This window comes from Uloborus diversus, chromosome 9, assembly GCF_026930045.1.
Source record: "Uloborus diversus isolate 005 chromosome 9, Udiv.v.3.1, whole genome shotgun sequence".
Classification (NCBI taxonomy): domain Eukaryota; kingdom Metazoa; phylum Arthropoda; class Arachnida; order Araneae; family Uloboridae; genus Uloborus; species Uloborus diversus.
Genome location: NC_072739.1, coordinates 36036756 through 36062936, shown reverse-complemented (window position 1 = coordinate 36062936; position 26181 = coordinate 36036756). Strand labels below are relative to the sequence as shown.

At 33.5% G+C, this 26181-nt stretch overlaps 1 protein-coding gene across 1 annotated transcript in view; it reads right to left on the bottom strand.

The window, feature by feature from the left end:
- The window catches only part of LOC129230024 (low-density lipoprotein receptor-related protein 1-like), a 214643-nt gene extending 193542 nt beyond the window's left edge, over positions 1–21101 (bottom strand). Inside the window, exons 1-12 of the mRNA XM_054864409.1 lie at positions 20994–21101; positions 20209–20409; positions 19189–19393; positions 17636–17809; positions 17306–17453; positions 16401–16497; positions 13650–13781; positions 11581–11681; positions 9913–10039; positions 8554–8728; positions 7707–7834; positions 5781–6089 (exon numbers count right to left, since the gene is read on the bottom strand). Of these exons, the coding sequence (XP_054720384.1) occupies positions 5781–6089; positions 7707–7834; positions 8554–8728; positions 9913–10039; positions 11581–11681; positions 13650–13781; positions 16401–16497; positions 17306–17453; positions 17636–17809; positions 19189–19393; positions 20209–20409; positions 20994–21030 (1834 nt within the window). The 5' untranslated portion in view covers positions 21031–21101. The remainder of the gene's footprint in view (positions 1–5780; positions 6090–7706; positions 7835–8553; positions 8729–9912; positions 10040–11580; positions 11682–13649; positions 13782–16400; positions 16498–17305; positions 17454–17635; positions 17810–19188; positions 19394–20208; positions 20410–20993) is intronic.
- Positions 21102–26181: the final 5080 nt, after the last annotated feature.

Here is a 26181-nt window from a genome sequence, read left to right as displayed (position 1 = left end):
TGAAGACAATCCACAACCCTTAATAACCGTAGAAGGTGCTCCCACAGATAATCTAACATCTGAAATTTCCATGGATGAAATGGAAAATGCATTGAAAAACATGAAAAACAAGAGCCCGGGTTCCGACGGGATAACGATTAAAGCAATAAAACTTCTACCAGAAATTGGTAAACACTCCCTACTACAATTATTCAATAACAGCTTAAGGTCGGGAATTGTTCCCAAAGCTTGGAAAATGGCAAAACTTATCCCCATAAAAAAAGGATCTAAAAATCCCAAATTCGTGGACAGCTACAGGCCAATAGCATTAACCCAAACCACCGCCAAAATCTTAGAAAAAATACTGCTCAATCGTACCAATACATGGGTTCTGAAGCGAAACATCTTACCCACCTATATTTATGGCTTCACAGCGGAAAGAAGCACTAATGAATTCCTATACGACCTTCTTAAGCACATTGAAATATGCCGCAAAAAAAAATACTTTATCTATGCGATTAGTGTGGATCTCAAAGGAGCATATGATAATGTCAAAATAACAAAATTGGTTAATAAGCTATCAAATTTAAAATTAGATATCAAACTAATTAATTGGATACAGGATTTTCTTTCCGAAAGGGAAATTTTTGTTCAATGGAGGGGAGTGTGCTCTGACACGCATAGTGTTCATTGTGGATTGCCACAGGGTGCCATTTTATCCCCGCTGCTCTTCAATCTGTATATCTCAGATTTAGGACAATATATCACTAATGCCAAAATTTTTACCTATGCTGATGATGTAACGCTCTTGGTCTATGACAAAAAAAAAGATGCAGAAAAATCTTTGGAAGAATGCCTAATACAATTACAAGCTTGGACCGATGATAACGAAATGCCAATCTCAAAGCAAAAATCAAGCTTGATTGACTTTTCTCCTAAAAAAGAAAAGAATGGAAAAACGTTCTATCTTAATAATAAAAGTATCTCCTGGAACACGAATCACAAAATACTGGGCATAACATGGCAAAATAATCTAAGATGGAATGAACACATCAAACTCTTGGAATATAAAACAAGTAAAATATTAAATGCCTTGAAATGGCTGAGCAACAGAAACACGGGCCTAAACAATAAATGTCTGGTCACAATTATCAAACAGGTTTTGGTACTACAACTAGACTACGGCATAATTATTAGAACGAAGGATAGCAAACGAAACTACAAAAAAATGGACACCATCATAAATACGGGCATCCGAATTGCCTTAGGCATAAACAACTTTGCACCAAATGACCTCATCAGATTCCAATCAAAAATAGACCTGACACAACGCAGAGTTCACTGGAAATCTGTCCAATTCTTTTGCAAGCAGCTATTCAAAAAAAACAAGAATTACCGATGCACGATTAATGTAAAGAAGGGAAACAAGGAAAATGAAATTGAAAGCGCGATTAGGCAATGTTTCGAACTTATAGTAAAAACGAATCACTTAAACGAAAACCCAATACTTAAAGAAAACCTATCTGGAAGATTCAGTACCAAAAAACTAATAGTTTGGACCGATGAAGAAGAATTCCAAACCGTGAAGGTTAGCTCCGCGATCATATCTCACTTTAAGATGTTTGAGGAGAGCAAAGAAAATTTCCAGGTATGGGCAACAGATGGATCTAAGAGCAACAATGTTGCAATCGGTATATACAATAGTTCATCAAAAGTCGAAAGAAAACTCAAAATCCTTCCTATCTGTTCAGTCTTCACTGTGGAAATGTCTGCCATATGGTATACTGCTAAGTTTCTCGTAACAAACCAACCAACAATAATCTTATCCGATAGTCTAAGCGCTTTAAAAGCTTTGAATAACCCAAAAAATAACGAAGATCCTTTAATAACTTCAACTTGTTCCCTTTTACAATCTTTCGCCAAGCATGACAAAATCGAACTGTATAGGGTACCAGCTCATGTTGGAATTCCAGATAACGAGATGGCTGATGCTCTAGCAAAACAGGCTGAAAATAATGCATCAACTCCTATCATCCCAATTTGCACACACAAAGACATAAGGAACTACTGGTCCCCTGAGTTCGCTGTAACGGGATTTCACTGTATCTATGATAAATGCTTGGATTCATTATAAAGAAGTACCGTATATACTCGCGTATAAGTCGAGAAATTTTGTCCAAAAAATAAAGAGGAAGAAAGGGGAGTCGACTTATACGCGGGTCAAAAATTTCGAAAATATTTTCCGATCAACAATTGAGGAGAAACGATACGCGAAACACCAACGTACGGTTACAGGTAGTTACCGCTAAGTTGATCGTGTCGCAAATTGTACTCTTTTAAATAAAAACATTTAAACAACCCTACAAAATATCAAGGAATCAAGAAAATTTTATTTCTTTTTATTAAGAAAAAATTCAGTGGTTAATAAAAATTGTAACCTAAAATTGAAACTTCGCAATAGTTGAAACGGATATCTTATCTTTTCACACGAACTATACTTTCTGTATTCAGAGTGGCAACATTTTGTTCGCTTGCTTTATATGTTCCTTGACCTGAATCTCGACATTACACGTGCTCGTGCGTAGTTTCTCTCGCTTTGAAAATGGCTGATTTTTTGAAGCAAAAGCGCAAATCTTATACGGCTGGTTTTAAGCAGCAAGTGATTTCTGCTGCCGAAGCAACGAACAACTCGGCTGCTTCACGTGAGTTTGGAGTCAGCGAAAAACTCGTCCGGGATTGGCGAAAGAAGAGCGAGGATTTGCAGCAGGTACCACGTACGAAGAAGGCGCTGCGTCACGGAACGGCCTCGTTTCCAAAATTGGAAAGCAACTTGAATGATTGGGTTGTGGACTGCAGAAAAAATGGCTATGCTGTGTCATGAACTGCAATTCGTTTGCGAGCGCTGAAGTTGGCGAAAGACGAAGCATTTGTTTCTCCGGGCAGCACGTTTCGCGCATCATCCGGGTGGTGTACGCGATTTATGAACTGGCATGGATTGTGTCTGCGACAGCGAACTAAAATTGCCCAAAAACTGCCTCCCGACTTGGAAGAAAAAATTATGGATTTTCAACGGTATATAATCCGCAAAAAGCAGGAATTTTCTTTTGAACCGTCCCAAATTGGAAATATGGACGAAACCCCCATGAGTTTTGATCTCCCGGGAAATAGAACTGTGAATCAAAAGGGGGAGAAAACTATCCTGATAAAGACAACAGGCCATGAGAAAACCAATTTCACAGTTGTGCTCTCCTGTCTAGCTGATGGGGGGAAGTTATAACCGCTCATCATTTTCAAGCAAAAATCTCTGCCAAAAAATGCAGTGTTTCCTTCTGGCGTGGTGATTCGGGCCCAAGAGAAAGGCTGGATGACGGAAGCTGGTTGCGTCGACTGGCTCAAAACCATTTGGGATAGGAGGCCAGGAGCCTTGCATAAAAGGAAATCTCTCTTGGTGTGGGATATGTTCATTGCCCACCGGTCCGACGCTGCTGCAAAAAAAGCGAAGGAGTTGAATACGTCGCTTGCCATAATTCCAGGGGGGTTGACATCTGTGCTTCAACCTCTGGATGTGTGTCTCAACAAGCCCTTTAAGGGTCATGTCAGAAAATATTGGGCGGAATGGATTAGTTCCGGGCTACCGGCCACAACAAAGGGAGGCAACCTTAAAAAGCCGGATCTAACTTTGGTCGCCCAATGGGTAAAAGATGCTTGGGACGCCATCCCCCAAGAAATGGTGATAAAATCGTTCAAAAAATGTGGCATTAGCAACAATTTGGATGGCACAGAGGACGATCTTCTGTTTATTGACAATGATGCCGACAGTGATTCAGAGTTTGATCTCTCTGACGATTCCGATGCCGCCGCCGATGTTTACGATGACGCGGTGTTGACGCAAGAGGGCTTCCGGGAACTTTTCGGTACATCCGACTCAGAATCCGAGTTTGAAGGGTTTTGAGAATGTGTATATATTTTTAATTGTTTTTCTTTTGTAAATAAATGTGCTTTTTATTTTTGAATTTGAAAATATTTCGCTATTATTTTCCGAGAGAAGGGGGGGTCGACTTATACGCGGGTTTTGGATTTTTCCTGGGTTTTTAGTATGAAATTGGGGGGGTAGACTTATACGCGAGATCGCATATAAGTCGACATCTTCACATGTGAAGATCGCAAAGCTCTTCACATGTGAAGAGCTTTGTGCTCCATATCTGGAATCAAAAGTTCCAAAAACTACTAATTCAAAAAAAAAACAATTGAGAAATGTAATAATAGAAAGGACAAGTTTTAAAACAAGAGCCAAACGTAGGGTTATAACATCCTGCAATGGAAATCATACATGGAACACATGTCCAGAATGCAAGAAGGCAGTTTGTGGGAAATGTGCTTCGAGAGAAGTGCTTTGCATTAATTGTACAATATGAAAATAAGGTTAATACACAAGTATTTTCATTTTTATTAATTTATGAATGTAAATTAAATTTGTTATTACTGTTCATTACTATTACTAAGTATATAAACATGAGTATCTAAATAAGGAAAACATGAATACGACTGAAAATTTTTACATGTTCATTTTATCTAAGATTTTAATTTTGTAAATAGACTAAATATTCCGCTAAATATTACTAAATTAAATCTAGAATACTCCTCTGAGACACATTTTATCTGTTTTCTTGAATTTAAACGTATAAGCGCACTACACTCCAAAAATCTGGGAAGAGCCACACCCCTTCTGTCGTTCTAGGTATAGGGTTGGGTTTTCAGTCTTTCTAGTGTCAAAAAGAAATATTCTCTTTAATACTGTAATGTGTTTATGTTATAACTCTAAGCAGGTTGGAAACATCGAGGACTAATCGAGACAATAGAAACCATGTACCATGACATTAAAGATTATTTTTTTAAATTGTACTGATTGTGATCAAGATTTTATTCCTAAGAATTTCAAAGTCAAGTAATATTTAACATGGTGTCAATATAAAATACTCATGTAGCTGGTACCAGACGCACAAAGTACTTTTCATAAGTCTGTACATTTTGTAAATCTGATTCAGTAAGTTTAAAAAACAAAACAAAAAAAAAGAAAAAAAAGAATGGATGCAAATTTTTCCAACGATAGCAACATTTGATACTTGCTCAAATACATCCGAAGCTTGGTGCCATTGGCGAGAAGACTTCAACAAAAATGTAGAAACATAAAGATATAGTTAAGAATTGGGAAAAAAAGAAATTGTTTGTTTTAGAAATGTCATTAAAACTAATCAGAATCCTTGGTCTTATATTCTTAAAGGAAAAGATGGTGAAGTTTATCGAAGATACATATTTTATATCTATCTATATAAATCAGAACAGAATAGTTCTGCACAGAAAAGATCAGAGGAAGATTTTTATCTTTTGACTTTGGTTGGAGGAACAAATTAAGCAACATAAGAAAATTGTCAAGAACTATTCCTTAGACTCAACGAAATGGATACATTTGAACTACGGATTTAATTAATTATTTATTTCAGTAGAAAACCTTTTAAGCCTTTTGTTTCCTTTAAAAGAGGCATGTAAGGAATTTATGTCATTACTCTAAGCATACAGGCAACATAGAGGACTAATCAAGACAATACAAACCCCGTAACATGACATTACAGATTCATCAATAAAAATTGTACTGATCACAATCCTTAGTAATTAAATCTTGATTACTGAGTCAAGTAACACTTAACAAATACCATTTGGAGTTTAGTAATAAATATAAAAATTTGTACATAATGTTCAATTCATTAATTATTCAATTCTTATCTACAAAAAAACATACTTACTATTCTGTAATTCTTCATCATAAACTTTCAAAGCTAATATTCCATCCGTTCCATTTCTCAAAAGAACAGGAATAGTTTCATTAGATGATGCTTTATTATTAATAGAATATATTGAATTGTCTTCTGGGCCAGTTGCAAAAATGATATCATCATTGTAAACTGTCAGTGCACAAGGCTTAAGCAAAAATTCTGATTTTATAACAACTGTCTCCACTTGGAACTTTCTGAGATCCATACGACGAATCAAATCATTTCCATTATCAATCCAATACAGATACTTAATATCAGACTGGAAATCTATTGATAAACCTGCAAAAAAATAAATAAATAAATAAAATATTACACACATAGGCATATTAAAAATAACTCTTCAGTTCTTTTACTATAGTTTCTACTCATTGAAATAAGGGCATAAGTGAACTGAATAAGCACAAAATATGCAAATTAAATATGTATAATGTTAGCAAATTTTAATTCAATACAAAAAAAAAACGCTTTTTGGATCTAATAGTTTTAACAGATACAATACTGTGTGAAATGTATTGGTCATGGTTTAGTCAATAATATAATGATAAATAACAAGTTTATTGAATTTTAAGACACATTTGTACAATCAAGCAGTATTTGTAACACATAATGATTATAAAAAGTAGGAACACTGGTTTTAAAGCTTAGCTTTAAAACATTTAAGTAACATTATGATGTTGAATATAAGTAATACTTTCCTTTGATAGGTTATAATAACAGTAAGTCTTGAGTTCTAAATTCAGCTGTTATTATGAATATATAACAATCAACTAAGCAAAATCTAATATTAACAGCATAAAGGCTTTTTGAAATATAAAACCACAATTATTATTATTGTCCTTAAAGATATGATAAACTTGCCAATCTACAACCACTATACAAATTACAAAACAAACTCAATACAAATAAATGCAAATATAAAAGTGACCACCAGCAACAGGCTCTGCCCCCCCCCCCCCCCGCCAGGCTGGTCCCAGTCAATTTATCAATTCTTAATGAAGATCAAGAGGCCTCTTGAAACTATTTACCCCATTGCAAGTAACAGCTACTTCTGGTAAACTATTCCAAATACCTACAACCGTGTTGAAGTACTAATTTTTCCTGATTTCAAGATAAGTTTAGGATTTGAAAAGCTTAATACAATGATGCCTGGTTTTTCTGTCTGTGCAGAAATTTAGCCCACAAACATCCTCTGTTCTAATAAACTTAAATAACTGGATCATGTCCCACCTTACTCTCCATTGCTCAATACTATACATAAAATATTAAGCATTCTAAGCCTGGAATCTTTATCTGAATTAGAAAGCCCATTTACTAACCTCGTAGCACTCTTTTGAACCCCCAACCAGTTAGCATTTGTAATTATTAAACTTAATCACATTCAAGACGCCAAAAATAATGATAGAGCAAAAATAGTGACAGTTCAATACATTAAAAAAAAAGTTAAAAGTTTTCTTAGACAGGTGGGGGGGGGGGGGGGGGGGTCAACAGTACAACAAACATATTTTAATTTAACTACTCCCTGAAGAACAAAGCGTTTAAAGAACAGGAGTTTTAAAGAACAAGGATAATTTTTCCAAAAGTATGCAGTTTCAAACTACACGATTTCCGAATAATATTTTTGAAAAAGAATTAAGCTCATTTATCATTTGATACAAAATTATTCCCAAATTTGTCATTTGTCTGATAAACTAGAGAATTGTAATCAAAAGCTAATTTGTAACATTTTATTTTCTTATTTCAACACTTGAAACGGGTTTCTGTACTCTCGAACAACAAGGTTTCAAAAAACATGGAGCCAATGAATTGTGTTCTTTATGCACTACCTGTATAGCAAAAGTGATTAATTACTACAATGGTTAAACTAGTTTTCAAACAAAAATATTTATTTCATCTTACTGATTGGCATGTTTAGATTGCTATCTTCTGACTCTGAGATCAGTGTTCGACGATTTGATCCATCCATACTTGCCATTTCAATCATGTGGTTGTTGTTTTCTTCTTTATGGTCAGACCAGAAAAGCAACCTAGACAATATATTTCAAACATAAAACCATATTTGTTGTTTGAACCTAAAATAATTTTGATACAGAGTAAAACTTTCAAAAACCCAAAATCAATTTAGTGTGGCCTGTAAGTTAAAATTTCAGCTAATAACAATGCTTTTGTAGCATCACTTATGATTGCAAAGGCTTCTCTCTCAGATAAAGTTTATTGCACTCATTAGTTTTTAATGAATATTTGGAGAATAACAATACATTACATTTCATTAAAAAAGTTTGTTTAAAAGAGAAATACTAGCTCCAAATAGTGATTTTGTGCATTTAGTTATAAGATTTCTTTCCTTAAGTAATAAATCAGGAGTGGTAAAAGATGGCTGTCCAAAAACTGTGTGGTGTCATGAAATTTAAAAAAAAAACTGAAGAAAAATGAAAGAAAAATAGGAAGAAGTTTGAATTTTGCGGATTGCAAAGGAACAAAAGATTTAGCAGTACACCATTCACTGCCATGTAGAATGCGTAATTTTGAACAACAGTATTGTTACTGAAAAACATTCTAATTAGAATAATACATCTACATATTCTGCGACATTGCATTAATATATGATTAGAAAGAGCAATTTAAACCAATAAAGCAATTGTTTTTGGCACTTCTAAAGAGCTTAAAGACAAAACAAGACGCATCTGATAAAATTTTTCATTGAAAATATTCATAAACAAAAATATGACTAATAGATATTAATTACCCTTCAAATGGGTCCACAGCAAGAGAACGAGGATTGTATAGCTCTTCAGTGATGATATTTACAATATACTCCCCATCAAGGTTACTAGCAATTATTCGAGCATTGTTTCCAGATGATGTCACAAAAAGATTCTGAGATGCCCAATCAACAGCAAACCCATCAGGACTCTCTAGAACTGAAAAGCATGCATTAATTTTCAACTTATGTAACGAATTTCCTGAGATACATGAGATATTTGGAACAACCAATGTTTCAATGAAATCCTGAAACTGAATTGTAAATGATGGCAACAATAGACAAGACTTATATCACGAATGGAAATAAATAAACAGAAAATGATTGGAAATTATGCAGTTTCAGAAACAAATTTTAAAGCTATAAAATTACAAATATTCACAACCAATACTGCAACCTCATAGCGGTATTAAACAAAAAAAAAAATTATGATCAGTGTATACCTAGTTTCTTTCCAACTTTTTTTTTCTTTGGAAAAATATTAAAGTATGATCAGAGGGCAAATGACTGATAATAAGTGATGACAAAACCATTCTGTCAAAAGGTATAATTTATCATGGCTCCACTAGAGTGCGACCATGAATTTTATATACATAAATTTCTCTTATGAAGTACCTAAAAACCAACGGCCCCTTAATACTAAATGCCTAACACATTTGCCTCAAAAAGTGATCCTCCGACGGTACAACTAGTAACGTTACCTGGGGCAATACAAGGATGGCGTTTCTGTGGAAATGGATCCAAACAATTCAAATCAAATTAGTTAATTTCAAAATTTAAATTTAGAAGTTTATTAAGCAATCTGTGCTATCCGCTATTAATTTCTAACACCTTCGATCATCTCCGATAGATGACAGTAGCAGTTGTACAAAAATTTGCTTATTGGGATCACTTTTGCTCCATGTTAAAAGCGAAATAGTGACAGGCATTTAGTATTAAGGGGATGTTGCCAAAATCAAAAATTTAGCTATAAGATTTAGCAACACTGAAATCAAGAAAATTAAAATCTTAGCTGATTTACATTTTCATCAAATTGACCCTCAAGGACTAAAACTTTTTTTAAATCACTTTGATTCATTAGAATGCATGAAATAGGCATTTTTTCCCAGAATTTTAATTCCTCATAAAATCACCATATTATTTTTAAAAAAACCATATGAGGCATTGAGAAGCAAAGGGATGTAAGTAGCAAAATTAAAAATTTGGAGATAACCAAGTACAATTGGTAGGTGAACCTCTCCTCTGACTTGGAGCAAGAGATGGCACTAGTAGCCGTCTTTTAAAAAAAGAAGATAAGGCTTAAATGAAAAACAAAAACAATATAATACAAAATATTTCACATACTTGTATCAATCAAAGTTTCCACTGATGAACCAGATAAATTAGCCCTTTTCACTTCACTTAAATCACCATCAGACCAGTATATTTGATGACGTGAAGCAACAAAATCAATTTGATGCACCTTCATTACCTTTGAAAACGATTTTTAATGTTAACATTCAAGAAACGGTTGGTAGAACAGGAGCAAAAGTAGAATCTTGTAATTTTCAAATTATATAAATAACTTAATTAAAAACACTCAACATTTTCTCACTGGATTATATAGAGTAACGTCATGGCTGAAAATTTTATTACGTTTATGAACATTTTGTGTAATTTTTCACAGGAGTTGTGCAATCTTCTCCCTGGTTCAGTAGCACTTATTTCAGAAAAGCTGAATTTATTCATTTCAAACTTTCAAAAGGTTTACACTTTGAACACATGTTTTTGAACCTATCAAATGCTTATTTGTTTCAGAAGTATTGTTTTAAAATGTATATTCCACAAAAGAACTTGAGGTGAGCCAAAAGTTATGTGTGAGTGATGCTCAGACTAATTATGCAAGCAATACATATCTTTATAATAGCAAATATTGTGTTGGAATTGGCATGAAAGACAGTTGGAAAAGATTCATTAAATGAAGAAGTCCAACTGTTTTGCATATGAATGAATAAATAGGATAAACAAAAAGGACAATAAACTGTATAAAATCAAATGATTTATGATGAGAGAAATTCTTTGAAAGGCACCAATTAGGTGATTAGAGAACCAAAGACCCCTAATTGTAAGCATCCATTCCACATTAAAGAGCTATTAAATATTGAGAAAATAACAGATGAATCTTATCTTCAATTCAACTATGAAATTTACTGGACACTAAGTTCTTCATTAATATACATTATATTGAGTCATACTTACTGTTAATTAATATGGCTACTATTTTTTAAAGAACCTCCCCCCCCCCTCTTCCAAACCCAAAACATTAATATTCAGTCCACTGCTTTGAAAAGAATATTCCTTTTCAACTTCACACACTTGTCTAATATATTTTTTTTCCTACGTAATTACTTCTTTAAAATTTATACAATATTTACATTTAAAGAAAACAGCAAAATGGAAGGCTTCTAAGACAATTCACAACTTTCCCCCCCCCACCCCCCCTCAAAGGCAAAACCATCATTAAACTGCTTATTAGAATTCCGTATTTTTGCTAAATATAGATTTGATATGGTGCTCAGTTAAAAGGTCACAGCACCTTTAACATATGAGATTGATACTAAAAAAAGCTACTATCTTCTCTGTATAATTACAATAGTACACTATAAATCATATGAATGCATGAATGTCAAATTTATTTCTTAAATCTTTACAGAGGGAAGCTGAAGAGGACCAACAAATGACAGTTCAATTGTTTCAAGTAAGTAAAAAAAAAATTAAGGTCTTAAATTTTGCTGTGGTTCAGTTTTGACAATAATACATGCCAAAGGTGATACATAGATAAGAAATATCTAAACAAGAAAATAAAGTAGCATCATCTGTAACAAAAAAATTCTGCTAAAAGCAAAACCTTTAACATACGAGATGGATATTAAAAACTTTAAAACTTTTGCTAATGTGATGATTTTTGCTGTAGTGAGAGAGCAAAAACTAATTAGATACAAAAATTTAAAAATCAAAAGTACCTTAACTCACCTTTGGCATACTAACAGGTGGGATCATATTATAATACGGCATAGTTAATTCCACCCCTCTAATTTCATTTTGCCGGGTAAAGAGTAGAACTTTCTCATTCTCTGAAAGAAAAAAAACAAGGAAACTACAATTAAGAAAATTTTAAAGAAACATTTTCCATATGTAAACAGCTGAATAATACATTTAAAAACTCATAAGTAGTTCCAAGCAATATACCAACAGCCCAGTTATGACACCCAGAGAATAAATTTTCCTCTTTGCTATGGGCTCATCAGTTTGGAATAGTAAATAACCAAGCTGGATACAGCATCTCATTGAATCTGAGATTACCTTCAAACTGGTAGATAAAATCAGGATTTAACCAATCCGTGAATCAGTGTAAAAAATAAGCAGCAAGGCATCACAGTTTCTAATTCAAAACGTATATAAGACGATACAATATTATAAATTAAAAATTTTCCAATGCCAAAAAAAAAAAAAAAAAATTGAAATGTGAATGACAAAACTAGATGTTGATGCAGTGTACTTAATGTTTATAAATTACTATTTTCATTAACAAACAGGGAGCAAATGTCTTTAATATTTTTAATGGCATAAATTTAATTTTTTGAAATTTTCATAACCTAAATATCCCTGTAGTTGTAGAACCATACATTTGCACCAGTTCTATTTAGTAAGAAATAAGTGATAAAAGTTCATAAAAAAAAAGCATTGTTAAAACTTTTCAAATGCGTTACATTTTTAAAATGCATATTACATTTTTAACAATTTAATTTTTGCAACTATTTTCATTTTGCGGTGTAATGGAAGATTACATTAAAAGACAAGTATAAAACATGACAGCATTTTTGCCCTACTGGTGCAAGTGACCGATCACTCTCCACAATATTGTGATCTATTTTCTGAACGAAATTATTTAAGTTTTTTAATAAACACTCAAACCCACTTTGGCTGATCCGAGGCGGTAGACGAGAAGAAGACCAATGAATAAAAGGTCAATGTTCAATATTTTCTCCGGTTTTTTTGGAAAAAGTTATGTGTTTAACCATATGTTAGATCGCTAATAACGGCAAATGTGGCAGATTTAGTTAAATTCGAAGGTACCTACATTAGCAAAATTAACACTTTTATAAAAATAAAGAATATTTTAAAACGATTTTGCTATAACAAATAATCCATACTTTTAACGGACCCTTGGAGTATGTTGTAGCAGGATTTACTGTATGGTAAAATATTCATTTTGAGTTGTCACTTAATCGGGATATTGATTTTAGTGAAAACAAGATGGCACTGCGCAAATGAATCTTTTGGCACAATGATGAAAGGTTGCATGAGGTAAAATGTTGCAGCCCTGCAAATTGGCAGGAGATTGCATTCTTGTTTCCATAAAAAATAAAATTCTTGGATGAAGCAGCAATAGGGAAAAAAGGTTTTTTCCTCAAAATTTTCAGGTTTTCCCGAACATACACATCTTAAGATCAAACTGTATGATAACACTTTCTACTTAAAACTTGCCACAATTATCTCCCCTGGGATTTTAAAAGGTTACTAAGACACCAACTGGTCTGCTGACTCTCCCAACTGGATAATAAAATTTAGAACTTAATACATTTGAAATAAAGTAGTGCGCCTCTAAGTACATGCCCCAGGTATATAGGTCTCAACAACATTATTCGATAAGACAATCAAACATTTCATAAAATATTTACCACAGAACACATATTATCTGTACCTCAAACTAGACATAAGTTCAAAAATTGCCATTTTCCGTTTATTAGTGCATTGTATGTAGAAGCCTATTCCGCTTCGAGCAAAGTGAACATATTTCTTTTAAAAATATCTTTTTCAATTTTTTACCAACATTAAAAGAGCACACATCCCATCCTTTGCATGCACCAGAAAAAATGTTTTTCCTCTCTCCTGTAAAATGATCATGTGACTTAGGTCCTTTTGGCTCTGAGGTACAGATATGTTGAACACAAATTAAGTGCAGTACATTCACAGCTGTTTAAATTATTAAGTTGTAGCAAATAAATAAATACTGATCATAGGTATAGATAGATACTAACTGTAACATGTTTTCATGTCAGATGCTAAACTCATCAAGTGTGGACAGTCACAGGACCGAGTATTATTAAAGCTCAACAGACACAAATGTGAACAACCACCATTATCTTCTTTACAAGGATTAGTTTCATTTCCTAAAGGTGAAGAAACAAAAGCATGAAAATGCAAACATAATGTGCTGTCACACAAGTACAATATAACACATACTATATCATTTTTCTCAGCCTCTGAGACACACTATGATATATAACCTTGATATTAAGCCCTATTGTCAATTGTACGGCAGTACAACCTCGTTTATCCGGACTAATTGAGACCAAAAGCATGGATAATCTGAGTAATGTGGACAATAAGCAAAACTGATCCTTAAGTAAGCACCTATGAAACACTATGTTTTGCAACAAAATTACATAGAATTGTTTACAAGACATTAAAAAATATATATAAATTATTTTTATAGGATTTCTTAACAAGGAGTTAAACTACTGTCCTCTATTTCAAACAGATGCAGCCTTTGAATGAAGCACACTTCATGCAAATGCTTTATCATTAATTATTCAGGTAGAGTGGTAGCGGACTGAAGCTCCAAAAATGGCATGATGTTTGATTGATCACAATAATTTATTGCACAATCTGTGCAAGAGCTGTACATTTATTCAAAACTAGTGGTACCCGCACGGCTTTGCCCGTAATAGAAAATTAAAAGTTCTTTTGGTTCGCCTGTATATTTACAAATAATGTATGATGAATTTTATCGCCAATTGACTTATGCCTATGTTATGGTTCCACGTTATGGTAATCTCGTCCATCTTATGATAATTTCGTTCCTAAAATCGGAATAGAAAAAGAACCACATCGAATTTTCGAAAAATCGCTTCGAGGTGCACACCCCCATGATACAAACTAACTTTGCCAAATTTCATGAAAATCGGCCGAACAGTCTAAGCGCTATGTGCGTCACAGAGATTCAGACATCCAGACATCCTCCAGACAAAGAGACTTTCAGCTTTATTATTAGTAAAGATTATGTGAAAAAGGGCTTAAAATTTTAATAGAAAATTAATAAAATCGAATTTTCGAAAAATCGCTTTGAGGTGCACACCCCCATGCTTCAAACTAATTGTGTGTCAAATTTCATGAAAATCGGCCGAACGGTCTAGGCGCTATGCGCGTCACAGAGATCCAAACATCCATACAGAGAGACTTTCAGGTTTGTTGTTTAAAAAGAAAGGAAAAGGAGAAAGATAAAGAAGTAAAGAAAAGAAAGATAATTTTCAGAACAAATTCTTTCCCATTTCATTAAATTTCTGTGAAAAATTGGGCTTAAAATTGGAATAGAAAAAGAACAAAATCGAATTTTCGAAAAATCGCTTCGAGGTGCACACCACTATGCAACAAACTAACTTTGCGCCAAATTTCATGAAAATCGGCCGAACGGTCTAGGCGCTATGCGCGTCACAGAGATCCAGACATCCAGACATCCTCCGGACAGAGAGAATTTCAGCTTTATTATTAGTAAAGATTACGTGTAAAGGGTTTAAAATTTTAATAGAAAATTCATAAAATCGAATTTTCGAAAAATCGCTTCGAGGTGCACACCCCCATGCTACAAACTAACTCTGTGCCAAATTTCATGAAAATCGGCCGAACGGTCTAGGCGCTATGCGCGTCACAGAGATCCAGACATCCATACAGAGAGACTTTCAGGTTTGTTGTTTAAAAAGAAAGGAAAAGGAGAAAGATAAAGAAGTAAAGAAAAGAAAGATAAAGAAAGATAATTTTCAGAACAAATTCTTCCCATTTTATTAAATTTCTGTGAAAAATGGGCTTAAAATTGGAATAGAAAAAGAACAAAATCGAATTTTCGAAAAATCGCTTCGAGGTGCACACCACTATGCAACAAACTAACTTTGTGCCAAATTTCATGAAAATCGGCCGAACGGTCTAGGCGCTATGCGCGTCACAGAGATCCAGACATCCTACAGACATCCTCCCGACAGAGAGACTTTCAGCTTTATTATTAGTAAAGATAAGCAACAAAATCAGCAAACTTAACGTTAACTGCATGTACCATAATCAAAAATCATTACTTATGAGTATAAAAATTTCTTTTAAATTCCAAATTTGATCCCCACTAAATAAGACCGGATAAACGAAGTTATACTGTATGTGTGAACATAGATACCTGTAACAACTGCTATGAGCTCACTCCTCCCCCCCCCCCCCACACACACACAAGAATTTTCTGGTTGTGCTTGTGGAATTTTTTTTCCCCCCAAGATTTTATTTTCATGCAGTGAAAATAAAACTTACATCAAACATTTAATAAATACATCAGCTTTTATTCACTGTAGAATCCCTGAAAATCATTATCATTCTATCACTGTTGCTAAATTACAAAAAAAAAATCATAAATTACATATGATTATTTAATTTTGCAAGCTTAAAATAATAATGTTGTTGTTAGAGTCATCTGTTTTCTATGCCTAAGTGTGAATCAATGTATAATATATTAACCAGTGAATCAGCTTGTGGCTTTGTCTAAATCCATCTCTCAAACGCAAACTGATATTAAAGTATATTTTGAAGTAAAAAAGAGTGTCGTCCTACAGGCTGAGAGATATGGTAAGTGCTAACTTGCACTTAGAAAAAAAAAACTGATTGAAAGTTTCTTTATCTTTTTAAGTAATATCAACACAATCACAAATCTTGCTAATTCAATTTATAACTACATAAGAAAAATGTTTTAGTACCTCTAGGTTGTCTAGCTGGGTGATAAACAACAATATCAAAGGGTTGAGTAATAGCTCTCTGCACTACTCGAATATCTGTACCATTCCATTTGTTAGCCTAAAGAAAGAAATAAAATGGACACTTTAAAACAAGATGTATTTAACATATGCAATGAGACAAAGTCACTGATGTGCCAGATTAACAATATACAACAGAAAGTGCAAGGTTAACTATACATACAACTCACATTTGCAGGACACAATTGGCTGGATTATTCAAAGCAATGACATGCAATATGTTTTCCTTATTTATACTTTAGTGACATAATAAAATGTAATTAATAAGCTAAAAACTTTCTCCGTTCAGAAATAACTTTCTTAACTTAATTTTCAAACATAGGTAATTGTTGACAAACTACTTAATCAATCTTATTTCAAGCTTTTCAATTCAAACTAAAAATTCCACCTTGATTCCAAACTACAATTTAAATTTTTTGCTATTTGTTTCGGAAGTAAGCCAGTATAGTATTCCCCAAATTCAAAAAGGTTTTACATATCAGTTATTTTTTCACACCCATTGAAACCATACTTGAAGTGCATTGCTATTTCTAACTAATGTGTTTTTTAACTAATTAATACATTTTCCCTCAGCCGTTGGTACCTACAGTGAAATACATTAAACACAAAAGTGCTTTTTAATGTGAAAAATTGGTTAACACAAGATCATCTATCCATTCTGACAGTATTATGAGAAATTTAATACAAACCTTTTAACCAGAAAATTCTTTTAACATGAAGAAATATTCCAGTCTCCTCAGCTTCGTGTTAAACGTTTTTAAGGTTTCGTGTAGAACATACATGTGTATTCATTAGTAAAATTTATGTTTTCAAAACAAGCATTATAAAAAAATATTCAACAAAATTACCCGTAAGACAGAATTAGTTCTCCAATCTGTCCAATAGACAAAGTTTCCAAACAGTGCAATGCTGAAAGGATGAGACAAGCTTTCATGATTCCTTAATATTTCTCGGTGATCTTTTCCAGAATATGTAATTGTATGTATGGAATCAGACCTATGAATATAAACCATTTGAATCACATGAGATTATATTCAGATTACACTTAACTCAATTTATGGATATTCAACTTAAGTGATCTTATTAAAACCATATAGCATAACTTTGTTGCAATACTGTATTTATAAATTATTGCTCTTATACAAGGAAAAAATGTAATATATAATTTAAGAACTGACCTTGCATCAATCCAATAGACTCGCAATGCAATATAATCTAGCGTTAAGCCATTGGGCCAAGCACCTTCTGTTATTATTTCATCAACTCTGCAAATGATAGAGCGGCCCTCACCACTCATAGAAGCTCGTTCTATTCTTGGAGCAGATGTGTCCCAATCAGTCCAAAACAACATTCTAAGTCCAAAAAAAAAACTTGAATTTCATCAATTATAATACATTTAATTACAAAGAGTGTTCAATTAATTTGAGACAAACTATCTAGCTGAAAGGACACCTAACAGGTATTAAAAAGAAGAAAAAAAAAGCTAGCATAGAAAATGAAGGGCACAAGGGGAAAACCCCATCACTCAGTTTCTACTAGGAAACGAAATAATGATACAGTCTAGTAGTTACTGAAGTATACTTTTCGAATAGTCCATCATTTTTTGACAAAACTGTAAATCAGCTGAAATATTTGTTCGAAAATAGGCGTTACAGGGGGGGGGGAAGCTTATCGGTCAAACACTAAAATGCGTTTTTCTCTAAATTAAGCTTTTTGACTGACGTGATTTCTTCCCTGCACCCCTCCTTCAAACATTATTGTATACAACCTAAGCTGAATTAATAAAAATACATCAACAGCAGTCGCGGCGACTCAGGGGGGGGGGGGGCGATCGCTCTCGCACTTTTTTCATCATCAAAGATTGCCTGAACTTTCTTTAGATTTTAATTTGAAAAAAATTCTGGGAAGATCACCCAAGAATTATCAGCAATAGATTAAAATTGCAAATTTTTAGACTTTGGTTTTGAAAGATTTCCAGGGGAGAACCGCATGCTCCCTCCTTCTTGTAACTTCAAAGATGGCCTAAATTTATGTTATTTAGGTTCCAATTTTGGGATTTTTTTCTAGGAAGAGTACCAACTTGCTTCACGCTTCTTACATCAGTAAAAATACGTAAAAATGTGTTTTTAAGACAACAATTACAAAACAAATTCGGGGGTAGACCTCTGAATTTTCTTTTGAAGTCACCAAAAGAAGTCTAAAATTAAGTTTTCAAGGCTTTATCAGTTACAAAGGAGAACTCATTTTTTTCTCATTAAGTCATTGAAAAAAGTCCTGAAATATCGGTTTTGAAAGGATTCAACTCTGCAAAATTTTTGGGAGAGAACCCCAGCACGACTTGCCCTCAGTTTGTTAAAAGTGTCCTAAATTTGCCTTTTAAAGGCACCAGTTTCAGGATTTTTTTCAGGAAGTTACCTTCTTTACATCACCAAAGACAGCCTAAACGTTTCTTTTAATACTTCAACTTCAAAAAAAATTTCGGGGAAGAGCTTTTGAAGCCTTAAGTTACCGAAAGATAGCCAAAAGTGGAATCTTCAGCTTCCAAAAAAAATTTTTGCCCCCCCCCCCCCCCCCGCACTTATTATCTCCTATCGCTGCCTCTGATCAACAGTGTAAGACCAAGGTGGAAAGACATCAACAGATAAAACAGATTTTTTATAAAATATCTTCAAAATTTGAGTCGGTTAAAATTTTCCATACACTTAACATAAATTGTGGTGAAAAAAATTACCCGTATCTGGGATCCAACGCAATTGCTCGAGGATTCTCCATATTACTGGCAATTAAGGTTCTTCGATGCTTTCCTGTTAATTTAGCAACTTCTATTTGATCCAAATTACTTTCAACCCAATACAAATTTTCACCAATCCAATCTACAGCTAATCCTTCAGCCGTAGCAAGGCCTGTCTGCACAACAACTTCAATGTTTGTAAGTGCTGTAAAACATTTAAACACATGGTGGAAAAAACATTAAATTACATTCAAGCAATGATTTTCTTATTACATGGATAATAAAAACTAGTTATATAAAATTTTTAAATTTTATAACTACAATAATATTGAATTTTATATAAATTATAATTTGTATACACACATGGATTACATATATACAATGCATGCAAAAGGGGCAGTTCAACAACATCATAAAGATCTTGAAACTTGAACAGTGAATTGAGGAAAATACGCATCGATTCTTTATGCATGATTACCAAAATGGTATCACTGGGCCTATGGTAGAAATATAACATTGAATAAACAAATGGCTCTTAAATGTTGGATTTATCCAATTTCTTTGCCGTTCAACATGAGAAAGCTAAGGACATAATATTCATAAAATGTTGTCTTTATAACTGACAAAAGCTTGATTTCTAAATATTACTGTCTCAATCTCAGAGCAGTGGTAATTTTGCGTTCATTCAAAAATGAGGGTAGTTTTTGCAAAAATTTTGAATTACATACATATTCTATGCACAAGGTTTGGTAGAATAAAATGGTCATAAAAATCCAGGTTTTTCAACTTAAGTGGATAGTAAAGAGTTTAAAAAAATGGAAATTAAAAACTTTGCACCATAATATGAGAAGTGACATGTTGTCAATGAAAATAATACAAACAAAAGTCATAAGAGGGAATAAAATTGGCCCTATTTTCATGACATTTACTATATTAGACTCTTTTTATCCTTTCTAACACTACTTTTAGTTACACTGACAAATTTTGCTTTTCTAAGAGGGCAAAAGAAAAAAAACTCACATCCAGATATTACATATCCCCTATATATCTTATCTTCAACAACATCAGTCCAAAATATCATATCTCCTTTTGAAGAATGAAAGAAATCCACTGCCACTGTATTTTGCAAGCCTGATATTAGTGCCTTAACAACCATCGATTTTAAATCAACACTGCGAAGTTCATGTCGGTTAGAAAATATGATGTATGGTTCAGCAGGATCTGCAAAGAAAAGGAAAGAATTAATATTTCTTTTAATTATAAAAAACATTCCAAGAACTATTTAAAAGTTAAAATAAAAAATATTTGTTTGTTTATAATTGTGCTGTGTATTGGTCCCTCACCAAGTGAATCCTAGTGCATTTCCAAAAGGGTGGCCTTCAATCTTTAATGTTGCACCCCTATCAGTGAATGACTATTACTAAGAGAATTTTGACATCCAGTCTACTCATTAGAAAAATGGCTCTTACAATCTGCACTAGAAATTTAATTTTGCATACAGCATTCATAATCAAACGAAGACTCAAGGGATTTTCTACATGTCATACAATCAAATAAAGGACACTAAGCCCTTCTGAATCTTGAAAATTCACCAGCTGAAGCCAGGTTTTAACCTGCACATTTTGGCATAAATGCCAACCTCTAACAACTATGCTTTCTCGCTGACAACAATGTTTCAAAAATATTTGAAAAAAAAATTTTTTAAGGTATGAAATGGGAATATGCTACTTGAGTTTAAAATTGAACTTAGGCATGAAAGGAAAAATTATAATGCTTCAAATTTTAAAGGAAAAATTAAATATTACCTGTACTTTTGCAAGTGTAATGATCAGGTTCTAACATGAAGCCGGGTTCACAATAGCACTTATGTCCATGCTTCAGTTGTAAACAATTTTGGCTGCAAATGCCCCATTGTTCACAGGCTGGTATCTCTGAAACAATAAAGTTGGCGACACATAGAAGTTGAAGACTTTTTTTTATTATGTTTAATGGGGGGGGGGGGGGGGCTGCAAAATTTTAGTAGGTAAACATCACTTTTAAATACAAAAGTGAAAAAATAATTTACTTTAGAAAATTACTTCTAAAATTGAAACATGCAAGAAATTTTAATACACATAATGAAACACTGAAATGTAATATAAACACTGATCAAATAGTTGCAACATTTCAAGTGCATAAAAATTATGCCCCCCTCAATCTGGGAAGCATACCCCTTAGGGGTGCATAGAAGAATTTCAAGGGGGATGTGAATATTAAAGAAATAAAACACAAAAGTAAAATTAACTAAGAGTATAATTTGCTCAATTTTGTGGTTCCGTGTCAGTATTTTCAATATTATAAATTTTCCTTTTGAGGCTCTTAGTGCAGTTTTCATCAACATATCTCTGCGATTCTGGATTTTCAACATCAGCTAACATACAACAGTCACAGTTACAACCTAATAGAGCAGTAACGGGCCTATTGAGTACATGCCATATTCTCTCAAATTAGTTTGTATTTAGCTTTTTGTGTCTTTGATGTCATATCAGGCAGTGAGAAACAAAGGGATGTAAGTGAACATTTCAAGATTTGAATAAAAACACCTTCAAAGTTATGATCCTAGGTTGGGTTTCATTGAATTTTTTTTATTATTATTATGCTGTTATAGCAGGGGCATTCCAAGGTATTTTTGACATTATGTAGAGTCCGTAACGTAACCTTTTTTTGCCATAACTTTTTAATTTACCATTTGATTTGCAAATTATTTTATTTTGAGCTGGTGTATTGGTAGGAAAAGATTAAAATAAAATAATATGCTAATCAAACAGTAAATTAAAAAGTTATGGCAATAAAGGTCACGTTACGGACTCTACATAAATGTCAAAAATACCGTGGAATGCCCCAGCAGCACCTACCATGGCTACTAGTAGTTTCTCGTACCAAATCACAGGAGAGGTTCACCAAAAATTTGTAAGGGTTATCTCCAGATTTTTACTTTCTTCTATATCTAATATATAGAAGAAAGTATTGGATTCGTGCAAATTTTCGAATTTCGAATTTTGACGGATTCAAACGTTTTGAGGTGTGCTGAGTCCATTTCGACTATTTTTGGAAAATGTCTGTCTGTGTATGTGTCACGTCTGTGTGTGACCAGTTTTTTGTGGCCGCTCTACAGTAAAAACTACCACATGAAATCGAACGAAATTTGGTACACATATGTGCCGCTATGTGAACTTGTGCCCATTGGTTTTTGGCGCGAATTCCTCCAAGGGGGGTGGAGCAATGGGACGTTTTTTGAGTTACGCGTGCTTGCTATTCCTCAGGAAGTAACTGGCAGAATCAAACAAAATTTGGTCCATATGTTGCCATTAACAGGAACAGGTGCTGATTCAATTTTGGTGTCAATAACTCAAACAGGGGTTGAGTTATAGAACGTTTTTTGACGTCAATTATGACTGCTGTATCTCAAGAAATAATGAACGGAATGAAAGAAAAATTTATCAGCAAGTAGCCCTTAGTAGGTACAAGAGCTGATTTTATTTTGGTGTCAACAGCTAAAAAGAGGGTAGCGCAATCACTCATTCTTTTTTCCATTGTGAGGGCCCTATCTCATGAGGTAATGCTACATTCTGGTTGAAATTTGGAATATATGTGAATCCATATGTAAACAGGCTTCGGTTCAATTTTGACGCCAATCGCTCCAAGAAGTGTTGATTTTTTTTTTTTTTTTTTTTTTTTTTGCGAATAAAAATAGCTTTATTAATGCAACAATAAGAAAGATAAATCGTAATAGATTGTCGTCTGCGTATTTCTCGTGATTTTAATTGTATGGAAATGATCGGAAATATTATCTCAATGATTTAAAATTTTTAACTGTTGCCATCTTATGTTTGTTAACAAATAAAATATATGTAATTAATTCAAGCAAGGCTTTTAAAGTAACTTTCAATTTTCGCTCTTTGCTTTGCCTTTGCAATATTTCAGACATTGGGATGGTCGTCAAGTTTTTGCATGTGTAATTTTGTTTTTGATGGGAATATTGCTTCCTCATCAAGCATGGGGAGGGATCAGGAAAAAAAAAAGAAAAATATAGAAGAAAGTTTCATGATGGCCACAACATACTAGTTAATTTTGGCATTAACATACTTTTGCTTCTCACTGCCTCATATGTTCTTATAGTAATATGTTCCAAAAAAACTATAAATTTATCTATAGATTCAAATTTAACTAGTTTTAACTATCCCAATAAGCTTTAGTTTCAAGTCTTGATTTTCCAATTGTATTATTCTATTGGAATTGGTTCAAGTGTGAGATACCACATGAATTTTGTATTATTGGACCACATATGGTGTGGAGACTTAATTCAGTGTCCAGAGGTGGGTGCAGAGCTTGAAAGATCGAGAACCTCTGCTATATTTGGAATGCATGAGAAAATAGTTGAAAATTAACGTTCTGAATCTTAACTGTATATAGGCAATGGGATTTACATGCATTTGTGCAGTCATTGTACAATGTTTGTAAAAAAACAAATCAATCATTTCTTCTATTAATTTTACTTTCGTGATGCATGAAAAACAGTAACAGTTACCTGCATGTATGATAATGTTTTGAGTTTAAAAGAATGCATCTGTTTTAATGAAGTGCATTTAAGCAAACTATTTTACCTGTGCAAGAATTTCCGTCTAGAGTTCGAAGCAAGCCAGGGGGACAATAACATATATGGCCTTCAGGTGTTGCCTGGCACAGATATTCACACATACTTAACTTGCACTGATCAAACTCTGAAAGAAAGATAACAATTGTTATATCAGTTTAAAGCATAATAATAGCAATCTGCTTATAGGTCCCTGGCATGCAGTTTTTAAAATACTAACATATAAATCAGCTTTCAAATTGTTGGTGAGCATTTATAGAAATACGAGGGTCAGTCAGAAAGTTAGTTGCATTGCTCCAGAAAACAAGAAAAAGATTGAAATTTACAATAACTTTATTGGTATCTTAAAGTTTCATTCAAAATCTACTTTTCAATATAACCACCTCCATTATTTAAGCATTTGTCGAGGCGTGGTACATGTTTCTCTACACCTTCTGAAAAGAAATCCTGTCCAATGTCAGATAACCATTGTTGGGTTGCAGTTTTCACTTTGTTATTCAAATGGTATTGTTTTGAAAGTTCTTGTTTCATGAGACCAAAAACATGAAGTCAAGAGGTAAAAGGTCTAGGCGGCTAAGGATAGTGATCCTACACTTCCCACCTAAACTTGGTCCTCCTTCGCACCTAACTTCGTCAATATCTGTACGTCCATTGTCATGCATATTGCACCATTTCGCGATAGCTTGACATGACATTGCATTTTCACCATTATTTTTGTAATCATCAGTTCTAGATGCATACTTCCTACTGCAAAAATGGTCAAAATAAAATGCAGACTTTAGGTATTAAACATTTGAAGTGAAAAAAAGCAAATAAATAGTTAAAAAATACAAAATCTAACTTTTTATACCATACCTGCCAACCTCCGAGAAAAAAAATCCAGAAGATTTTTTTATTTTTATCCACAAGATTTTAACGCAAAATAAAATCAAACAGGACACCTACCCTCTTTACATTTAACAATATATTAGTTATGAATTTCATATCAATTGAAATTACTTTCGTTTGGTAAATATTACTTTTATTGCTTTCTTTAAAAGTTTGGAAATAACATTTGTTACTCATCTTAAAAAAAGAACGAAGCAAAAACAGCTCGAATTGAGAGAATGAGAAGATAATTGGCGCCGAAATTGTGCCCCTAGTTGCCCGCCGCGACGCTTGCTTTGATTGGATCCCGATGAAGTCATGCGCTGTATCACTCAGTGACGTCATAATCTTGCCTCGCTTCTTCTCGTGCCATTCTCTTACGGCAACCTTTCTTTGGCTACTTGGCCTAAAACGCGGTGCCGCGTTTCACAAAAGTATCATTAGCGCCAAAATTGGCGAGATAATTATTTTTCCTACAAGACGTGAAAAATCCGGAAGATTTTGCTCATAACCGGAAAAACGGAAAAGGACATAAAAATCCATAAAACTTCCGGGAAATCCGGAAGGGTTGGCAGGTATGTTATACTGTCTCTCACATCCTTACAATTATATTTAGCCTCTTTGGGACCAAGATCAGGCTCATGCATATGTGATCTCTTGTTTCTCTCTTCAGGAGGCTGCAGTATTGCATATCACTGCCATGAGGCTCGTGATCATGCCTGTGTGATCTCAATTTGTTATACAGTATTTGAATTTTTAAATGACACTAGACTGTGGGTGCTTGGTCTGTTACATGTAACAACATGTAATTTCGGTTCCAAGGGTTTCTTTTTTTTTTTTTTTTTCCAGGAACTTGGATAAGTAAAACAAGTATATGAGTTACTTTCAAGGTGGATTAGAGCTGAAATTTATGGCTTTTGCTAGGAGAATTTTCGTCTACATTTTAGTGGAATGGAAAGGATGAATATTTATTGGTTAAATGTGAGAGTAAAAACTTCAATGGTAAGTTTGCTGGATCGTATTTTGTATGGTTAGGATCAGTTTTATTTCAATCACCATGGATGAAAGAATGAAGTTGTTAACTAAGGGTATGTTAGCTAAATTGATAAAAGAATCAAATATGAAAATGAAGGAGTTATTTTTGAACATTAAAAGCAGTGATTCTGAGGATGTATATAATACTCTCATGCTAAGCACAAACATCTACAATTTTTTGTCAAAATTAAATTCAGTACACCAGTGGTTCTTAGTCACATATTTTGCCCAAAAAACGTTTAATGGTCATTTGTCAATGGGCTATGATTTTTTTAAAAAAACTGAAAAAGTTACATCTGAATCAAATACATGGCGGTGCAAAATTTTTAAATGGCAATTTCTCCCTTTGAACTCAGCTGCAGATACGACTTCAGTGCTTAGCATGGCAGAATAGTGCGGGGACTTTAAATTCAAGTTAATGGCGACAGTGAGCTAATATCAAAGTGTTTCAGAAGTAT